This window comes from Cololabis saira, chromosome 3 (assembly GCF_033807715.1).
Source record: "Cololabis saira isolate AMF1-May2022 chromosome 3, fColSai1.1, whole genome shotgun sequence".
NCBI classification, from domain to species: Eukaryota; Metazoa; Chordata; class Actinopteri; order Beloniformes; family Belonidae; genus Cololabis; species Cololabis saira.
The window spans coordinates 27,015,309-27,030,675 of NC_084589.1; the positions used below are offsets into that span (position 1 = coordinate 27,015,309).

Consider the following 15,367-nt stretch of genomic DNA (forward strand, 5'->3'; position numbering starts at 1 on the left):
CCCCGAGCCACGCCAAGAATCCCCGTCACGCCCCCCGCCAAGACCCAGGCCTAGGCCTCGGGGACGCCCCCCCGAGCTGTCTCGCTGGTCTGCCCGGTCCCGAGGTCGGCCCCCGGAACTTTGGCCGTGTGTGGCTATCACTCTGCAGGCGGAGCGGAGCAGAGTGCCTGCGGAGGCTCACGCCCTGTTTAACCAAGGAGACTGCCTCCGCGCGCGGTGCTTCCGCTCTGCTTCGGCGTCCGGTGGGTTTACGCTGTTAGAGGTAAAAACTCATTTTGAGAAAATGGCCAATAAAGATAACGATTGTGAATTCTTATATTAGTAATATACAAAAATATACAGACGCAAGTATATATGTAACGATTCACTCGGGTCATATAAGTCAATATAAGTCTGCATCCAAGCTGTCAGTAACCGCGAGGTGCGTGGCTCGGAGAGCAAGGCAAGCAAATATCGGGCCAATCTTTTGGCTGTACTCTGACCCCACTTAACTTCAAATGGCCCAAAGTAATCGATGGCTGTGTTTATGAATGGAGGCTTGTCTGGTAAGATGCAATCTTCACGTAGGTGTTTCCATCTTCTGTCCACCAACCTTTCCAATAATGTCTTTCCACAATATTGTGTTTCCACAATTCCGCAATCATTCCTTCATGGGCTCTTCCAACTTACCGGTAGGCCACCAAAGAAAACGGGGGAGGTCTGCATCATCTTCTGGTGCCTTGACAAAACATTGACTTGATTTGAATACATCCCAATATGGAACAAAGCCATGAACGTTTTTGTGATATGCTGCATCCATGTGGTCATAAGTGGTGCTGCTTCAAAGAGTAGCATTATTGACATGAAGATACCAATGTCCACAGAAGAGCTTGTTGTCAACTCAGTGACTGCAAGATACCCAGGTTCTTTAGCTACACAAGTTCCGATCATTATCCCTTCACTAGGCTATGCTTCATGGCTGGTTTGAGATGTTTGTGACATACAGTGTTTGGTTTTAAAAGGTTTTGCAGTGCATTAAGGCCAAATATTTCCTCATTGGTCTTCCATGTCAAAAGAATATCTTGTGGTTGGTTCGGATGCAATTTTACAGACCTATGCTAGAAATGTCCTTTTAAAGTCTTATGAGCCTTTCTCTTGGAATCATGTTTCTCAAACGCTCACATCAGTTCTTCAAGCTTGTGCATTTTGAAACATATTGACCTTCATATATGTCTGTCTTTAATGCTTTCCACTTTAATAGATTTTATCAGTTTGGACTGATGAACTCTCTAAAGTGTTAACAACGTTATAAACCCTTTCTAGATCAATGACACAAACCTCATGTGACAGTTTTGGTGTTTAGGTTCCTGTTTTATTTTGAAACCCCATGTCCTTGTGTTTAAGTTTTGTCCTTTCCTTGCTCCCAGCTGGTCCGTCCTGTCAAGGATGTGGTTGAACAGGACCCAGATGGAGGAGAGACAAAGAGGCAGTAGTTCCAAAAGCAGTGATTTATCTAACAAAAAACAAAAGCGCTGCTGAGCAGGATTTAAAAAAAAAAAACATGAGCATGAACGTGGCAAAAAATACAAAAACCTGACCTGAAACATGGATGGAAGGAACACTAGGGACCAGCAGGGAGCAAGGGAAGGACATGACAAGATATACACATGCTTGATGAGACACAGGTGCAGACGATCAGGGCAGAAGGGAACAAGGGAAGTCAGACAAAACTTAAACCCAATGGCATGGGGTTTCAAAATAAAAAGGAAAAAGGAAATAAACACTAAATCTGTGACATTAACTCAGAGGCATGACACCTCAAAGCTTTCTTTTAATTTTTCTATTCTTTCTTTTTCTCCCCCCATACACATTCTGTCCCAAGAGATAGGCTACTTTGTTTCCATATGACTATATCAATCATAATAACACCCACCATGAAGAACTGACAACACACAAGCGTGACTTTCATGTGTTTTAATGTGGTGCCTTTGTTGACAAGTTAGACTAAATAAAAAAGAAAACGTCAGATTAGAATATGCAGCACCTAAACGTATCATTTCAACAGAATAAAGGCATGTACATAAATACAACTCATTAATTACAACATAACATGCTGATTTAATTTCAGATCCATAATCTCTGGACAGCGCAAATATGTACAAATCAGACATACTTCACCGCTAACAGGCTTTCATGGCAAATGGTCTGTTTTCTTTCAATCTTATCAGCAAAAAATAGAAAAAAAATCATTATGCTAAGTAATTCCCCAGTAAACATGTTACATTTCATGTAGTGCTGTGTGCTTGTGTTTCAAGAAACAAAGTGAAGGAAAAATAACATTTATATCCCAATAAATATTTACATGAATCCTTCATATATCTGAGGCAAGCAGGAGCCATGCCTTCACATAAACCAGCAGCATGTCAGATTCACACCAAGTGGTTCACATGCAAACTGAACACTGTGAAATACCACGAATGGCAACAGCTCTGAATAAGGTTGAAAATAAACTTTTGACACAAATGAACCACACAGCAGATGGTTTGAAATGTGTCTAAGTTACACCCTCGCTCAATTAAGATGATTTGTTTCCTGTTTCTTATTGCCCTTTGTGATGGATAATGTGAAAACATGCTTGCACTCTGTCTCCCGAGGGGACATATATCCATGAAAGCATCATTTTCATTAGTGTCTGGCCTGAGTTGGCCATGCAGCCAGCTACGGCTCTGTCTTGCAGGACAACGAGGGCTCGTCTTTCCTCTCAAGATCAGAGGTTGCCTTCAGAGCCATGGTTTGTTTCTTCTCTTTTTCTTTCTCTGGCTCCTTAGTCCTGGAAAAATAAAAGGGGAAAGTAACCTACAGTTATTATCCGGTACTGTAAACCTGCCTGAAGTGGTTTTGAGATACTGTAGTTCTTATGTTATACAGAAGAGGTCTCCCTTGTCTAAGCGTACAATATCATCAAATTAAAAGGGTTTAGTTTTTCTCCCGTTGGGGGTTGTGTGAAGTACTTGTAAGTAGTTAGTATCTCATGTGCAGTAGACATCAGTCACGGGACTCAGTTTGGGGAATCAGGGAGCCGTTCAGATGGGCAGCTAAGCTAACAGCTGCAATGAGGGCGATACAAGAAAGAAAACATTTTCACTATCTAACTCGACTCAACTCAACTCAACGCTCTTAAATTTCACAGTTGCTTCAGTGGGTGCTACATTGTGGATTTTTGCAGCACATCACTTGCATCAAATAGTTCTAATCAGAAGTTAATAACTTTACAAAACATTTAAAGCTTTAATTCAAGTGCAAAAGAATATTAAACTACAAGCAGCTGAGAAAATACTGACAACTCTTTGACATCTAAGCATCGTCATCACGGACATTTCTGAGGTCTTCGATTTAAAGTTGATCATCTAAATATTCTGTATGAATTGTTTTCTTCACAGTGAGGGGGGAGGTCTTTACGGGGTTATGGTCTACAATGTGTTAAATGCTAACCAGAGAGGTCGAGTCAGTCACTGGTTAATTTGTGGTTACAACAAAAACACGTGGTCAGGGGTCTGGGACAGAGGTCATAATCTGAACAGTGACCTTGGCATGGGAGCAGGCCGGTTATTGTGCAGGACGTCCCAGCTAGAGGTTGAACTGTCACAGGATGAAAAGACAGAATCACATGACCAAAGACAGATTTAACATTTCACAGAGAATGTGTGCAGTTATTTCAAAACCTCATTCAAACTGCCCCCTCCTCCTCCCCTATGAGGCAGAAAATAAGTGCACATGGCTGGTAACCTCTGGTTACTAAAGCATGATGAAGAAATCCCTTAACTCATTAACTGAAGATTGGAAATTAGATTATAGAGAGACTAAGATTAGAGGTTTTCTTATTGTCAGTCACACATTTAGTAACACTTTATAATACAGTATTATACTCAACACGTATAATCATATTTTATCCTTAAGAATCAAGTTTTGGAAATAAGAGTCAATCATTTCAATTGCATTGATCAGCCACACCATTAAAACCACTGACAGGGAAAAAAACACACACAAAGAGAGGCACCTGTAAATCTATTATGCAGCAAGTAAGCTGTCTTTACTTGAATTTGATGTGGATGAAGAAGAAAAAATCCATCTGAGTGACTCTAACAAAGGATCCAATTGTGAAAGCCAGGTAATTAATTGAGAACATCTCCGCGGGCAGCCGGTCTTTTGAAGTGTGTTTGGTATGCGGTGGTTAGGGAACCAACTAAAGTGGCTTTCAAACAAAAAAGAAAAAAAAGATCTCATATTTTTCAGGACACCTTTGGAAATCAAGGGGATGTCGTGGAGTCAGAGCTGCACGATGGAAAACTACACAATAATTATCACGTGGTTTTAATGTTGCTGCTGATCGCTGAATGGGAGCTTACATTAAAAAATGCTGATCGAAACCCTGGGTAGGTTTACTTTGATAAATCAGAGGTAATTATAGTATGATTCAAGATCAGAGGAAAACATGCATGTTACTGCGGGAGAGGTCAGATGATCAGATTATCCCAGCACGGATCTCAGGGTGGCTTTTGAGGGTGAAATTTAACACAGAGGATTATATCCTTCATACCATTTCTATGAGAGGTCAACCATAGTTGTTTGGTGTGGTAACGTCAGACAGAAGACCCAAGTGTTTTGAGTCAGGAGTGATTAAACCTGTTGTTGTGAGCTCACTTGTTAACTGAATTGCACGGTACAATTGTAAAACAGTATCGTATTTGAGCATTTGAATTTTGTATGGAATGGTTTTTATAAGTAAAATTAAAAAAAAGAAGTGAGTACTCATAGTGAATACATCTGTGTTTGTGGTTTCTTCAGAAATATTTAGCCCTTTCCATTTATTTTGAAGGGACAGACGAATATTGAGAACAAAGGCTTTTAATATATCCATCCATTCATTATCTATATTCTTCAGGGTCACGGGGATGCCTGCAGCTTATCCTAGATGTATTTGGGCAAAATGCAGGGGTACAACCTGCACAGGTCCAATTAAACCAGCCAACAGTAGGCCTATTGTCCACATATTTTGTCAACATAGATTACAGCTACCAAAACTACAATGATAACTGAAGATTATTACAATTTATTTCATTATTTCGTCTATCATGGAGCTAAACCCAGATCTGTGCTTGGGGATATCTGTGAAGCACAAAATTAATAAAAAAAGAAATAAAAAAAAAAAAGTAACAGTGCCAAAGTGCCAACTGAACACCCTTGTCAGTACTGAGATCAGCTAAACCACCTGTTTACCACAGCTGTTTCAACATGGAGGAGTTTGAAAAATCTGCCAAGAGAAAGGAGATAAGAGTGAGTGGAGGGTGGATTCCTCCACTGTGACAGGCCCCGGCAGTCAAAGCAGAGCCGCAGCAGACTGGTAACCAGAATCTGCCTCTCTCTGTGAAATCAGAATGGCAAATTTGTCACAGAAATATCACAAAAACATACGACCCCTTACCGTATGGTCTTCACGATGAAGCGAACAATTACTGCCAGACCTACACAGCCACACATCACTCCTATCACTATAGCTGTCACTTCACCTACAGGAGAAACAGGGAAAAAGAGAAAATTACAGAAATAATATGGATCAGTTTAATGAGTGACTTTTTACAACACACTGGATAGGTAATTGCTTTGGTTATTATCAAAAATATGCTTGAAAAAACTTGTGGTATTACCAGAGGTGAGCTCCTTGCCCGCTTCTACAAAACAGAAAGGGTACTTTCAGATTATTCTACATGTATGATCCGAACAAATCACTGGTTCATTCGTTGGTAGTAGTAACCTACGACTCAGTGTTGTCCCCTTATAACACAGTGCTGATATCACAGGCCTTCCAGTTCAGTCACTCGCCACAATGAGCACTTTACACAAATTCTTTCTCCTTTGTCTTTGTCTACCACTCTGTCACCCTCTTTCCCTTCTCCTGGTCTCTTTTTCCTCTCCCCTTTTGTCAGTCAGGCCCGTGTGATAACAATGGTGTCACTGTATACTTTCTGATAATCCTTTTCTCTGATCAGCTTTCAGACAAAAGCGGCTCTCCTTGCATTTCCACTTCTTGTGCTTCCTCTTCCATACGCTTCTCTCAGAGGAACCAGCAGTTGGTAATATTCATAGAATTTTTCTGCATGTTCCATTTTTATTCTCTTCCTGCCCTGCATGCTAAATGGCCTACTGACTTCATAAGCCACGTTTCCACCGATTGGTTCGGTCCGGGATGGTACAGTTGATTAACAGTGTTGCCACATACCGAAAACCAAATTATCATACAAGCTATCGCATTTCACATAAGATTATCGTATGCAACAACAATGGTGAATGAGAAACGAGTTGGCTGATGGGGTGGGGCCAAGGACGCATGTCTGTGAGAGAGAGAGAGAGAGTGAGGATAAAATAAATAAAACGTGACAAAACACCAGATCAATTACGAACAAATGACTCAGCTGAATCTGATTCCAAATTAGACCTATAGTAAATAACAGCCATGAAAAAAATACTCCCTTTTCAAGAAGGGATTGTGAAATTATCGTACCCTTCTGACTATTGTTCGTACATCGTAACGAAGTCGAAATTATCGTACACTTCCGACTATTGATCGTACATCGTAACGAAGTCGAAATTATCGTACCCTTCCGACTATTGATCGTACATCGTAACGAAGTCGAAATTATCGTACCCTTCCGACTATTGATCGTACATTGTAACGAAGTCTAAATTATCGTACACTTCCGACTATTGATCGTACATCGTAACGAAGTCGAAATTATCGTACCCTTCCGACTATTGATCGTACATCGTAACGAAGTCAAAATTATCGTACACTTCCGACTATTGATCGTACATCGTAACGAAGTCGAAATTATCGTACCCTTCCGACTATTGATCGTACATCGTAAAGGAGTCGAACTTATCGTACACTTCCGACTATTGATCGTACATCGTAAAGGAGTCGAAGTTATCATACAAATATGATAATCATTGTACATCTGGCAACACTGTTGTGTGTTTCCATTATGAAAGGGTGCCATACAACCGAACCAAACTGCACCATTTCTGGGCCCCCTTCAGTTGTAGGTCCATAGAAAAATGGAACAGTACGGTTTGGGGCGGAGCTACTGGCGTCACAAGATACAGTCCGTTGATTGGCAGACAGAAAAACATCACTGCCCATGACAAGTGCACATGGAAAACAAACACCAAGTTGCCGTTCAGTCGATGAAAGAAGTTTTCTTTTCTTTTCGGCTGTTTCTCTTCGCTGCCTTCCACCTTGTACATTGCGGCGTGTCCTGTACATACAAAGACCCAAAAGCCAACCAGAACAAAAAACACCTGCTGGATGACCTCCATTTTTGTTGTTTGTTGTTGTCACACTAGTATGACTCCATGCTAGGCATTTGGTCTAAGCCCTTCATGCCCAGTGGAGGTCCGACATGCAGTGGGAACACTCACTTAAATCGGCTGGCCCATTCTAACCGGCCCGAACCGAACCATTCAGTGGAAACAGGGCTCTATATTCCTTTGATTTATCAGCAGCAGGTTGGTATTAAAGTGCAGAGGTGCTGATGAGTTACAACAACAGTGATCAAAGCAAGCTGACTGTGACCTTCAACAGCTCCCCATTTGTTAAATTTGAAGGATAGCCCTTAAAAACATACACGTTACAGATAATAAATCAACTGGAATGGATTATAAAAGAAGTAATAAGTTATTCAAAATAAGCTATTTACATTGCAAATGTATGCCTTCTAATGCAGCACTTGCTTTTCTTTCATATTCAGCTTTATTAAGTCACAGTTTAATGTTTCTTGAAAATCTGAACATATCTTCCTTGTTTCTCTAACCTGCAGTGAAGGAACAGAAGACGATCCTGTGGTTGAGTCGCTGCGTCACGCGGTAGTTGTCCTGCAGCAGCATCCTATCTGGTTCTTCAGCTTTACTAGAGTAAAGTATTGTCTCTAACTTCAGCAGCTGCAGTGAAAAGGTGGAATACCCATTACAGTGGTATATTATATGCTTCAAAAAGAAAAACAAGCTCCTATGCTGTCCCCTATCCCCTTTGTGTGGTACAGTCAAATCACAGTGATTCGGAGAGCAATCTTGTTGCTTGTCATCTTATCATGCAAGAGTGTGATTATGTCATAAGCTGAGCTTGGTCACAAAAATGTTCTGGGAACATCTGAGAACCTTCTCAGTTTTGGACTTGTTGGTACCATGTCTGCATCACACTTCACTTGGAAATGAATCACCAGATATGAAATCAGTAAAGACACAGTTGCAGTACTAATCAAGACATACAAAATGAATAATAGCACACTTAGTCAGAGCTCCACTGATCATCGATCTGAAAGGCATTACTTCCTCAAGTCAGTGCTGAAAAACAGAGTGAGTGATCCGGACTTGACTCAGTGGACATCAGAGTTTTTCTGTGACGGCTCAGAAAGAACAAAGGACACTAAATTCAACGTCAATCTATGAGGGCTGTTCAGGTAACAAAACTCAAAAGCTGAAATCCAGAAACTGATTTACAAGTGATACGGGATGTTGATGTGAACCAGGTCATGTGGTGTGACTGTAGAGCACAGGGCATTCGGGGACATTATCAGCATGTATGCAAAATAAGTACTTGGCAATCAAAGCTGGTTGACAGAAACAAGAGAAGAATTCACGCACATAATTAACACATAATTAACACTAAAAGAATGCAGTGGGCTCGCTTGAGTGCTTGGTAGTGATCCATGTTATCAACCGCTGAATATGAAACTGTCATTGAAATATTCACAAGTCAGAGTTCAAACTAAGAACTGGAGGTCCAACAAGTAAGTTCAAACTAATAAATGTGCATTTAAATTGGCAAGAATGAAAGTTAACCATGTTTTTTTTTAAGTCACGTGTTAAAGTAAAGAAGCACAACCATTGCTGGTCCGGACACAGTTTCTGTGTGAAGTTCAGTTCGTCCACAGCAAAAACAGCTCCTCTAGGAATAAGCCTAACTATACATAAATCTAGTGAAAATTGTCTTATCATACACAAAAATATATTTGGCAATGGGGAAAGAAGAATCGTATCGTCTAGAATTCTTAAAACTAGCCAAAATAGTTTTAAAACTAAGTTTTTTTGCTTTCTTAAAAGTTTTTTTTTTTTGGAGTGTGGACTTTACATATACTTTGAGTTGAAACATGTTAGTTCTTTGTGTGTCAGTGTTTCAGTCAAACCTGTGCCTTTGAGATTTGAACCCGTTCATGAAACACTGTCCAGATAACGCTCTGGTAGCAGGGGGGTGTTGTCAAGGAGCCGTTGTATCGATAGTAGCGCCCCAGATCCTTGGGGAGCAGAGCCTGGACATCAAAGGCTGGGATGAACACTTTCTGGTCTGATGGGAAATCAAAGTTGAAAAGAAAAGGTTCTGCGAGGTTGCATGAATAAACTTAGGAAGAAAAGCTCAAGCTTTTTGTTAATATATTTCGCTGTCGAGCAAAATATACTGCTATCACATACTTTTTATCTTATTATTATTATTACTAGATGAAGTCAAAATATTTATGGTATGAACTGTTACTGATGAGAGTATAAAAACTATCTAAATTTGATTAAAGAAATCCAAAAATCAGAATGTAAACAAGCCCTACCAGAATGTCTGATGCGACTCAGGTAGTTGAGGATGTGGTTAAATGCTGGGTTTGTCTCCTCACCAACCTGGGAAACCAAAACTTACTTAAATTAGATTTAGACTGCTCAAGAGTCCAGTGAGGATGCACAACAACCAGTCTTCTCATTGTTTTCTAACTGTATGTGTATTGCTTCGTTACCACAATAAGAATTCCTAAAACAGCCAAGCCGTATCTCTGAGTCATCGCTGCAGACATGTTGGCGTAGAGCTCAGAGTTGTAGTGCACCACATGTAGCTAGAGGGAGGAGGAGCACACTGATGAGAAAAAGAGAGATGAGATGGACTGTTTGTCCTACACAGCTGAAAGTTAAAAATAAAGGAAAGACTACTTGAATGACTTTTCTGTCTAATTATCAGAATAAACACCACTTGGTGTAAGGTTTGTCCTCCTCTTCATGTTTGTTATCAACTCTGTGCAAAGTGAAGCTGAAACTTCATCAAACCACTTTCAGTCCAGTTATTCATCCCTGAAGAAAACTGCTCTGTGTGCACACCTGTGCAGTGACAAATGGACAGGAACCGCAGCGTTTAAGCAGCTTATCTTATGATTTTGATTTTGGTTCGTCATTTAGGGGTGTTTTTGGTTCTCAGAGCCGGACCAAACGAGAACCATTGACTTACAAAAAATGGGTAAAACATGATAATTGTTTTGATAAGTAAATATGTTGCATGTACATTTTTTTCCTTGATATTTAATTATTCTGTGACGATTAAAAATGTGATTCTGAGATGACATGAACAGTCTCATTGAGGTCACAATCACATCTGTTTGTATATTTAAAACATTCTAAACTTTTAGAGTCAAAGCCAAACACGTCTGAGAAACTGGAGGAATGAGAATGTGTTTTACTACTTTGCTTGTGATCGTGCTGGAAAAATTAATTACGCAGCCAATAAATATTTAATTAACTGCGTACTGTGTGTAAACCCGTTATAATTTAAACCCAAAGCTGCAGCTGCTGAGATCACTTTAAACCGGTTGGACAGTTTGGATTCGGTAAATATTAAAAGCTCAAGATTAAATATTTGATTTGTTGGGGAACATTTTCAGCTGTGATAACATTTACATTGGATGAGCTGGTAAGTATTCATTTATCCAAACATGCGTTAAAAATAATTCTGATAAAAATAAAATAGAGTTTTAAGGTTTTCATTTACATGGAAACTTTCTATAAAATCTTTGGTTAGATGTGGAAATATAATATCAAATAGGCAAAAATAAATAGAAATGAATTACATAATGGCTCAATTACATCTCTGTAAACTGGTTTTTGATGTCTGTGCTTCTTTCCAAACTTATATTTGCTGATTTGGATGTGCTGCTGTTGATGATGTGAACTGATACAGTTGGGTGTTTTTAAATATACCTCTGCATCTGCACTCAGGCCATTGATGGTGTGTTCACTGCCTCCGTAACCCGGGCCACCGTTACCCCAGTGAAGGTGCAGCTGGGTGGCTGTAAAGAGCCATGGCAGCCCCTCCACTCCCATCCACTCTGGCAGCTCAATTAAAACTGATTGGAGGAGGAAAAATGAAATCAAACAGTTATCTACTTGTTATCCACTGGGAGGCATGTGAAGCCAAGCAGATTGTTTTTTTGTTTTTTTTTTACTTTTATCACTCGAAGGTAAGTAAAAACTAGCTGTTGCCAGGTCACATTTGAGAGTTGTGTAAACAGATTGAAGACTCTGCCTTCTGGATTGCACCAGAGAGTCATAAAGGGAGCAGGAAATCAGCTGGCTGCCATAGTTACCTGTGTGTCCATTATTGTGGAGGGTGAAGGGCATGTTGCCATGCTGACTGTAGCCCAGCGGTGTAACTGGAATCAAACTGGGGTCATATTTAGTTTGAGTAGTTATTACATCAACCGGTGACTGTGAGGGACCGCCACAGTCAGGAAAATGCTCCGACCACTCAGACTGACCGATCAGGCCTTTGACAAAGACAGGACAGAAACAGGGATGTTATCCAATCACACAGCCCACTGGCTCCCAGTGTTTCAGTGAAAAGCCTCCATTGATTGGTCTCTAATTATGCAGAACAATGTTCCATTTACATTCCCCACTGCAGTTATGGGGACAATATGTACCATACATATATAAAAAAAGCATTCCCCTCTATAGCTCCTTGGGCAGTTAACCAAGGACAAATTTCCAGTCCTGTCCATGAACTTGAACTTAAGTATAAAGAACCTTAAGACACCTCCATTTTGATTGGTTTTATAGCTGAATTCTTTTGATTAGTTTCGAGGGCCATGCATAGTATTGTCTAAAGGTTCTCAGGTATCTGATCTTGAAAGAAAATTTAGGACCTAATAGAATTTAGTTCATTTCATGTTTCTGCAGTCATCACACAACCACCATGTGTGGCTCAGGGGACCATGACTACTCAACGTTTCCCTGTCTCCTTAATGTTCCTCCTACCACTTCAGGAAAACAGTGAAAATAATGACACATTATAGAAAAATGAATGCGTTGTCATTTATGGTTCTACAAACATTATTAGCACCAACTGTAGAGATCAAGCGGATCCAGTAACATTCCTTTAAATGTTCCTAGAACATCCCAAGTGTCCTCTGAATGTGTGTCAAATAATTTGCCCTCTTGACTTGTATGACCATCAGGGATCATTACATGGACAGTTTCAGGACTGAGATGCATAACTTAATGTTACGAAAGATTAAGATTTTTTTTTTGTTTTGAGATCGTCAATGAATGAACTGCAAAATCTAAAAGCTTAGATTAGAACTGTTCTCTAAGGACACTGTCCTATACAGATGTTTGAAAACTGACACCAGTTAGGACTCCGTTTTATATAGGTTTATGAGTTTCCTGCACTTTTGTAGACAGCACATTTATGAAAAGGTGAACAGAGAAATAAATGGTGAGAAAGTGACAAAGGAGTGTGATCCAGGCTTGAGGTCACTCTATGAAAAAGGACTGGCCCACCTAATTGCATGATAAAAGAAGGAGAGAAGGAAAGAAAGAGAGTCAAAGAATCTGAATTTCAATTCCAGAGGAAAGCCTTAGAAAACAAGTAAAATAGGTAAATGGTTAGTTTACCTACAAAAAACAGATACAATACAAATACCAAATCACATAGCCATAAGTGAAAAAAGAACATCATTTTATAATTTTAAGATTTGATTTATCATGATATTTTAAAAAAAATACTTGAACCCTGAATAAGATACGGTATTACATTATTATGCCTACTATCTAACAGAAACTACCCCAAAGAGAATTCACTTTGTCTGCTTCCAGTATCAGCTAAAAGCTGCCAATCACACATTTGATCAACTGGTCATTAGCAGGCTAGAACACCTCTATAAACGTTGGTCTGGAGCCTTCCAGTGGGTGTCAATGCAATGAAGCAAAGGGAAAACAATTGTTGCTGCCTATGAATCTGGGAAGGGTTATGGTAATTTCCAAATAATTTAGAGTCCATCATTATGCAGCGAGATAGATTATTGAGAGGTAGAAAAAATTCAAGACAGATGCCAATCTTCCCAGGAGAGGATGTCCAAGCAAGTTCACCCCAGAATCAGACATATACATTCATATACAGAGCAATCACAAAAACAGCAAGTATCCATCAAAAGTCAGTTATGTTATAATCAACCTTTGGTTCTTTATATTTGACCATGCAAAGTGCTGTACACTGCAAGCCATATTTTCTATCCACATGCACATTCATACATCACTCTTGTGATCACACATGTAGAGCTCTACATAGATATCTTTTTTCTTTTTTTATTAATGTTAAGCAGTGGCTTTTCTTTTATCCACAGATTTAAACACTGATGAACACATCATTTGTAACACATTAGCTTTTACTATAAACATCAGACCCAAGTTTGCCTCTTAATCACCTACTTCTTTCCTATACACACACACATTCACACACACCGTGTGAAGAAGTGGCTTTACACTAGTTATGTAAACGTATAACAAACCTTCTCTCCTAAACAATATCATTGCTTGTAACACTTTTTTCTTCCCACTACCCTCCACCACTCTGCCCCTGTATTGCAACTCAGCTTTAAAACTGAGCCCCACGGCTCTGCAATTGGTTTCCATGGACGTCGCCATGGTGACTGCGGGCCAAATTTTGAGCCCCTGTGCAGCCACTCTGCAGTCCCTCTTGTAGCATGCTGCCCCTGTCCTGAATGCAGGTATGAAACAACTACACACACAGACAAATCACGTAGTTGGAGCCGTGTAATTCGTATCTTTTAGTGTAACAGAATATTGAGTGTAAGAAACCTCAGCTAAACACGTGCACTACCACGGTGTTTCACACACATTCACTCATTCAAATCCTGTGAATGCCCCTATTTTTTTTTAAGTAAGAAAAATGGAAGTACACAGCTGAACATGTACCCCCCGCTACACATGCCTATTAAATCACTGCAATAATACCTCAACAGATACGTATGGATACAAGCTGGCTCCAGGCACAGTCTCTACAAATAACTGTGTATACAACAGTGTTGCTCCTTCGCATACATACAGAGGGTTGTGTATGTGCCCTATTCATTCCCACACACTCATTGTCCACCACATAAACAGCCAGTGTGTGTCAACAACACAATAAACACATAGGTTATTGTGCGCTGCAACAATACAGCTTGCAATTTGGTATGCTTTTGCTTCACGCCGTCCCATCTCCCTCACTCTGCCCTCGTGCACCTGTCTCCCTCCACCAGCCTCTCACTCTGCCTTTTTCTTACTTTCCTCCTCTCTATCGCCCTCCACCCCTTCATCATCTCTGTGTGACTACTGTGCTCATGCCAGCTTGTTGAACTGTAACTAATACAGACAGAGAGGAACGCGGTGGGTAATATGGGTGGAAAGAAACAAATCCTGTAACAGTTACAGAAGTTCTAATGTTGCAAGGGTTGAATGTGAAGAATGGAAAGATTGCTTTTTTTTTCATTTACGCGACTTTTCATACAAACTTTATCATCATAAGTTATCAGATATTTAACATTCAGCTGGATGAAAGACATTCTGGTTCACTCAGGTTATGAAATGACTCCATTTGCATTCAGTTTACTTCATATTTTGGTCTAAGCTTATAAATTATATCCAGAATTATCTACTACCCTATTATTCTGTTTCTGTGTGGATGTTACTCTTTGCAAAACTCTTAATTGCACAATATTTTTTGATTAAAATAAGATTGGTAAAGTTGAACTTACCAGTGTAGGACCAGGTGATTTCCTCTAAAAAAAACAACAAAGAATAGCAGAAAAAATTTTTAAATGTCCACCTTTGTTCAGTTCTTATTTTATTAATTAAAATTGGATTTGAATTCAGTTTTCAGAAAGCATCACACTGAGGTTATATGTACAATTCTAAATAACAAAATGTTGTTTATATCTTACATATGTGGGGCAACACTTGTCAAAAACATCCCAGATGATTTTTTTATTCCTAAAAATGACAACTGCTTCACTAGTGAAGGCCGCACTTGGACAACCACACAAAGCAAACCCAAATCACAGCCAACAAAATAGCACATGTACGCATTATCATGGTAATTAGGACCTTACCAGGAGAAGAAGCAGCTGTCCAGTGAAAAAACACAAGTATTAGAAGGATGAAAAGACCCAAAGAGTCCATGTTCGCCCTCTAAGCCCATACACAGAAATGAATAAAAGGGGACTGAGAGATGAAGAACAAGTGAGAA

At 39.8% G+C, this 15,367-nt stretch overlaps 1 protein-coding gene across 5 annotated transcripts; it reads right to left on the reverse strand.

Annotated features, from left to right (window-relative positions):
• Positions 1-1,938: 1,938 nt before the first annotated feature.
• ca14 (carbonic anhydrase XIV) lies at positions 1,939-15,345 on the reverse strand. 5 transcript variants are annotated; one of them, XM_061716910.1, is made up of 13 exons: positions 15,231-15,345; positions 14,877-14,900; positions 11,427-11,606; positions 11,041-11,186; positions 9,813-9,908; positions 9,633-9,699; positions 9,219-9,376; positions 7,848-7,974; positions 5,685-5,708; positions 5,462-5,546; positions 5,249-5,290; positions 3,565-3,618; positions 1,939-2,809 (listed from the first exon to the last, which is right to left on the reverse strand). In XM_061716910.1, exons 1-13 carry the CDS (start codon positions 15,298-15,300, stop codon positions 2,698-2,700), a joined length of 1,185 nt encoding a protein of 394 aa, XP_061572894.1. In that variant the 5' UTR covers positions 15,301-15,345; the 3' UTR covers positions 1,939-2,697. The 5 variants fall into 5 exon arrangements, with proteins under 5 accessions (XP_061572894.1, XP_061572896.1, XP_061572895.1 ...); XM_061716914.1 differs by having other exon boundaries at positions 2,710-2,809; positions 5,257-5,290; XM_061716912.1 differs by lacking the exon at positions 5,249-5,290 and having other exon boundaries at positions 3,565-3,606.
• Positions 15,346-15,367: the final 22 nt, after the last annotated feature.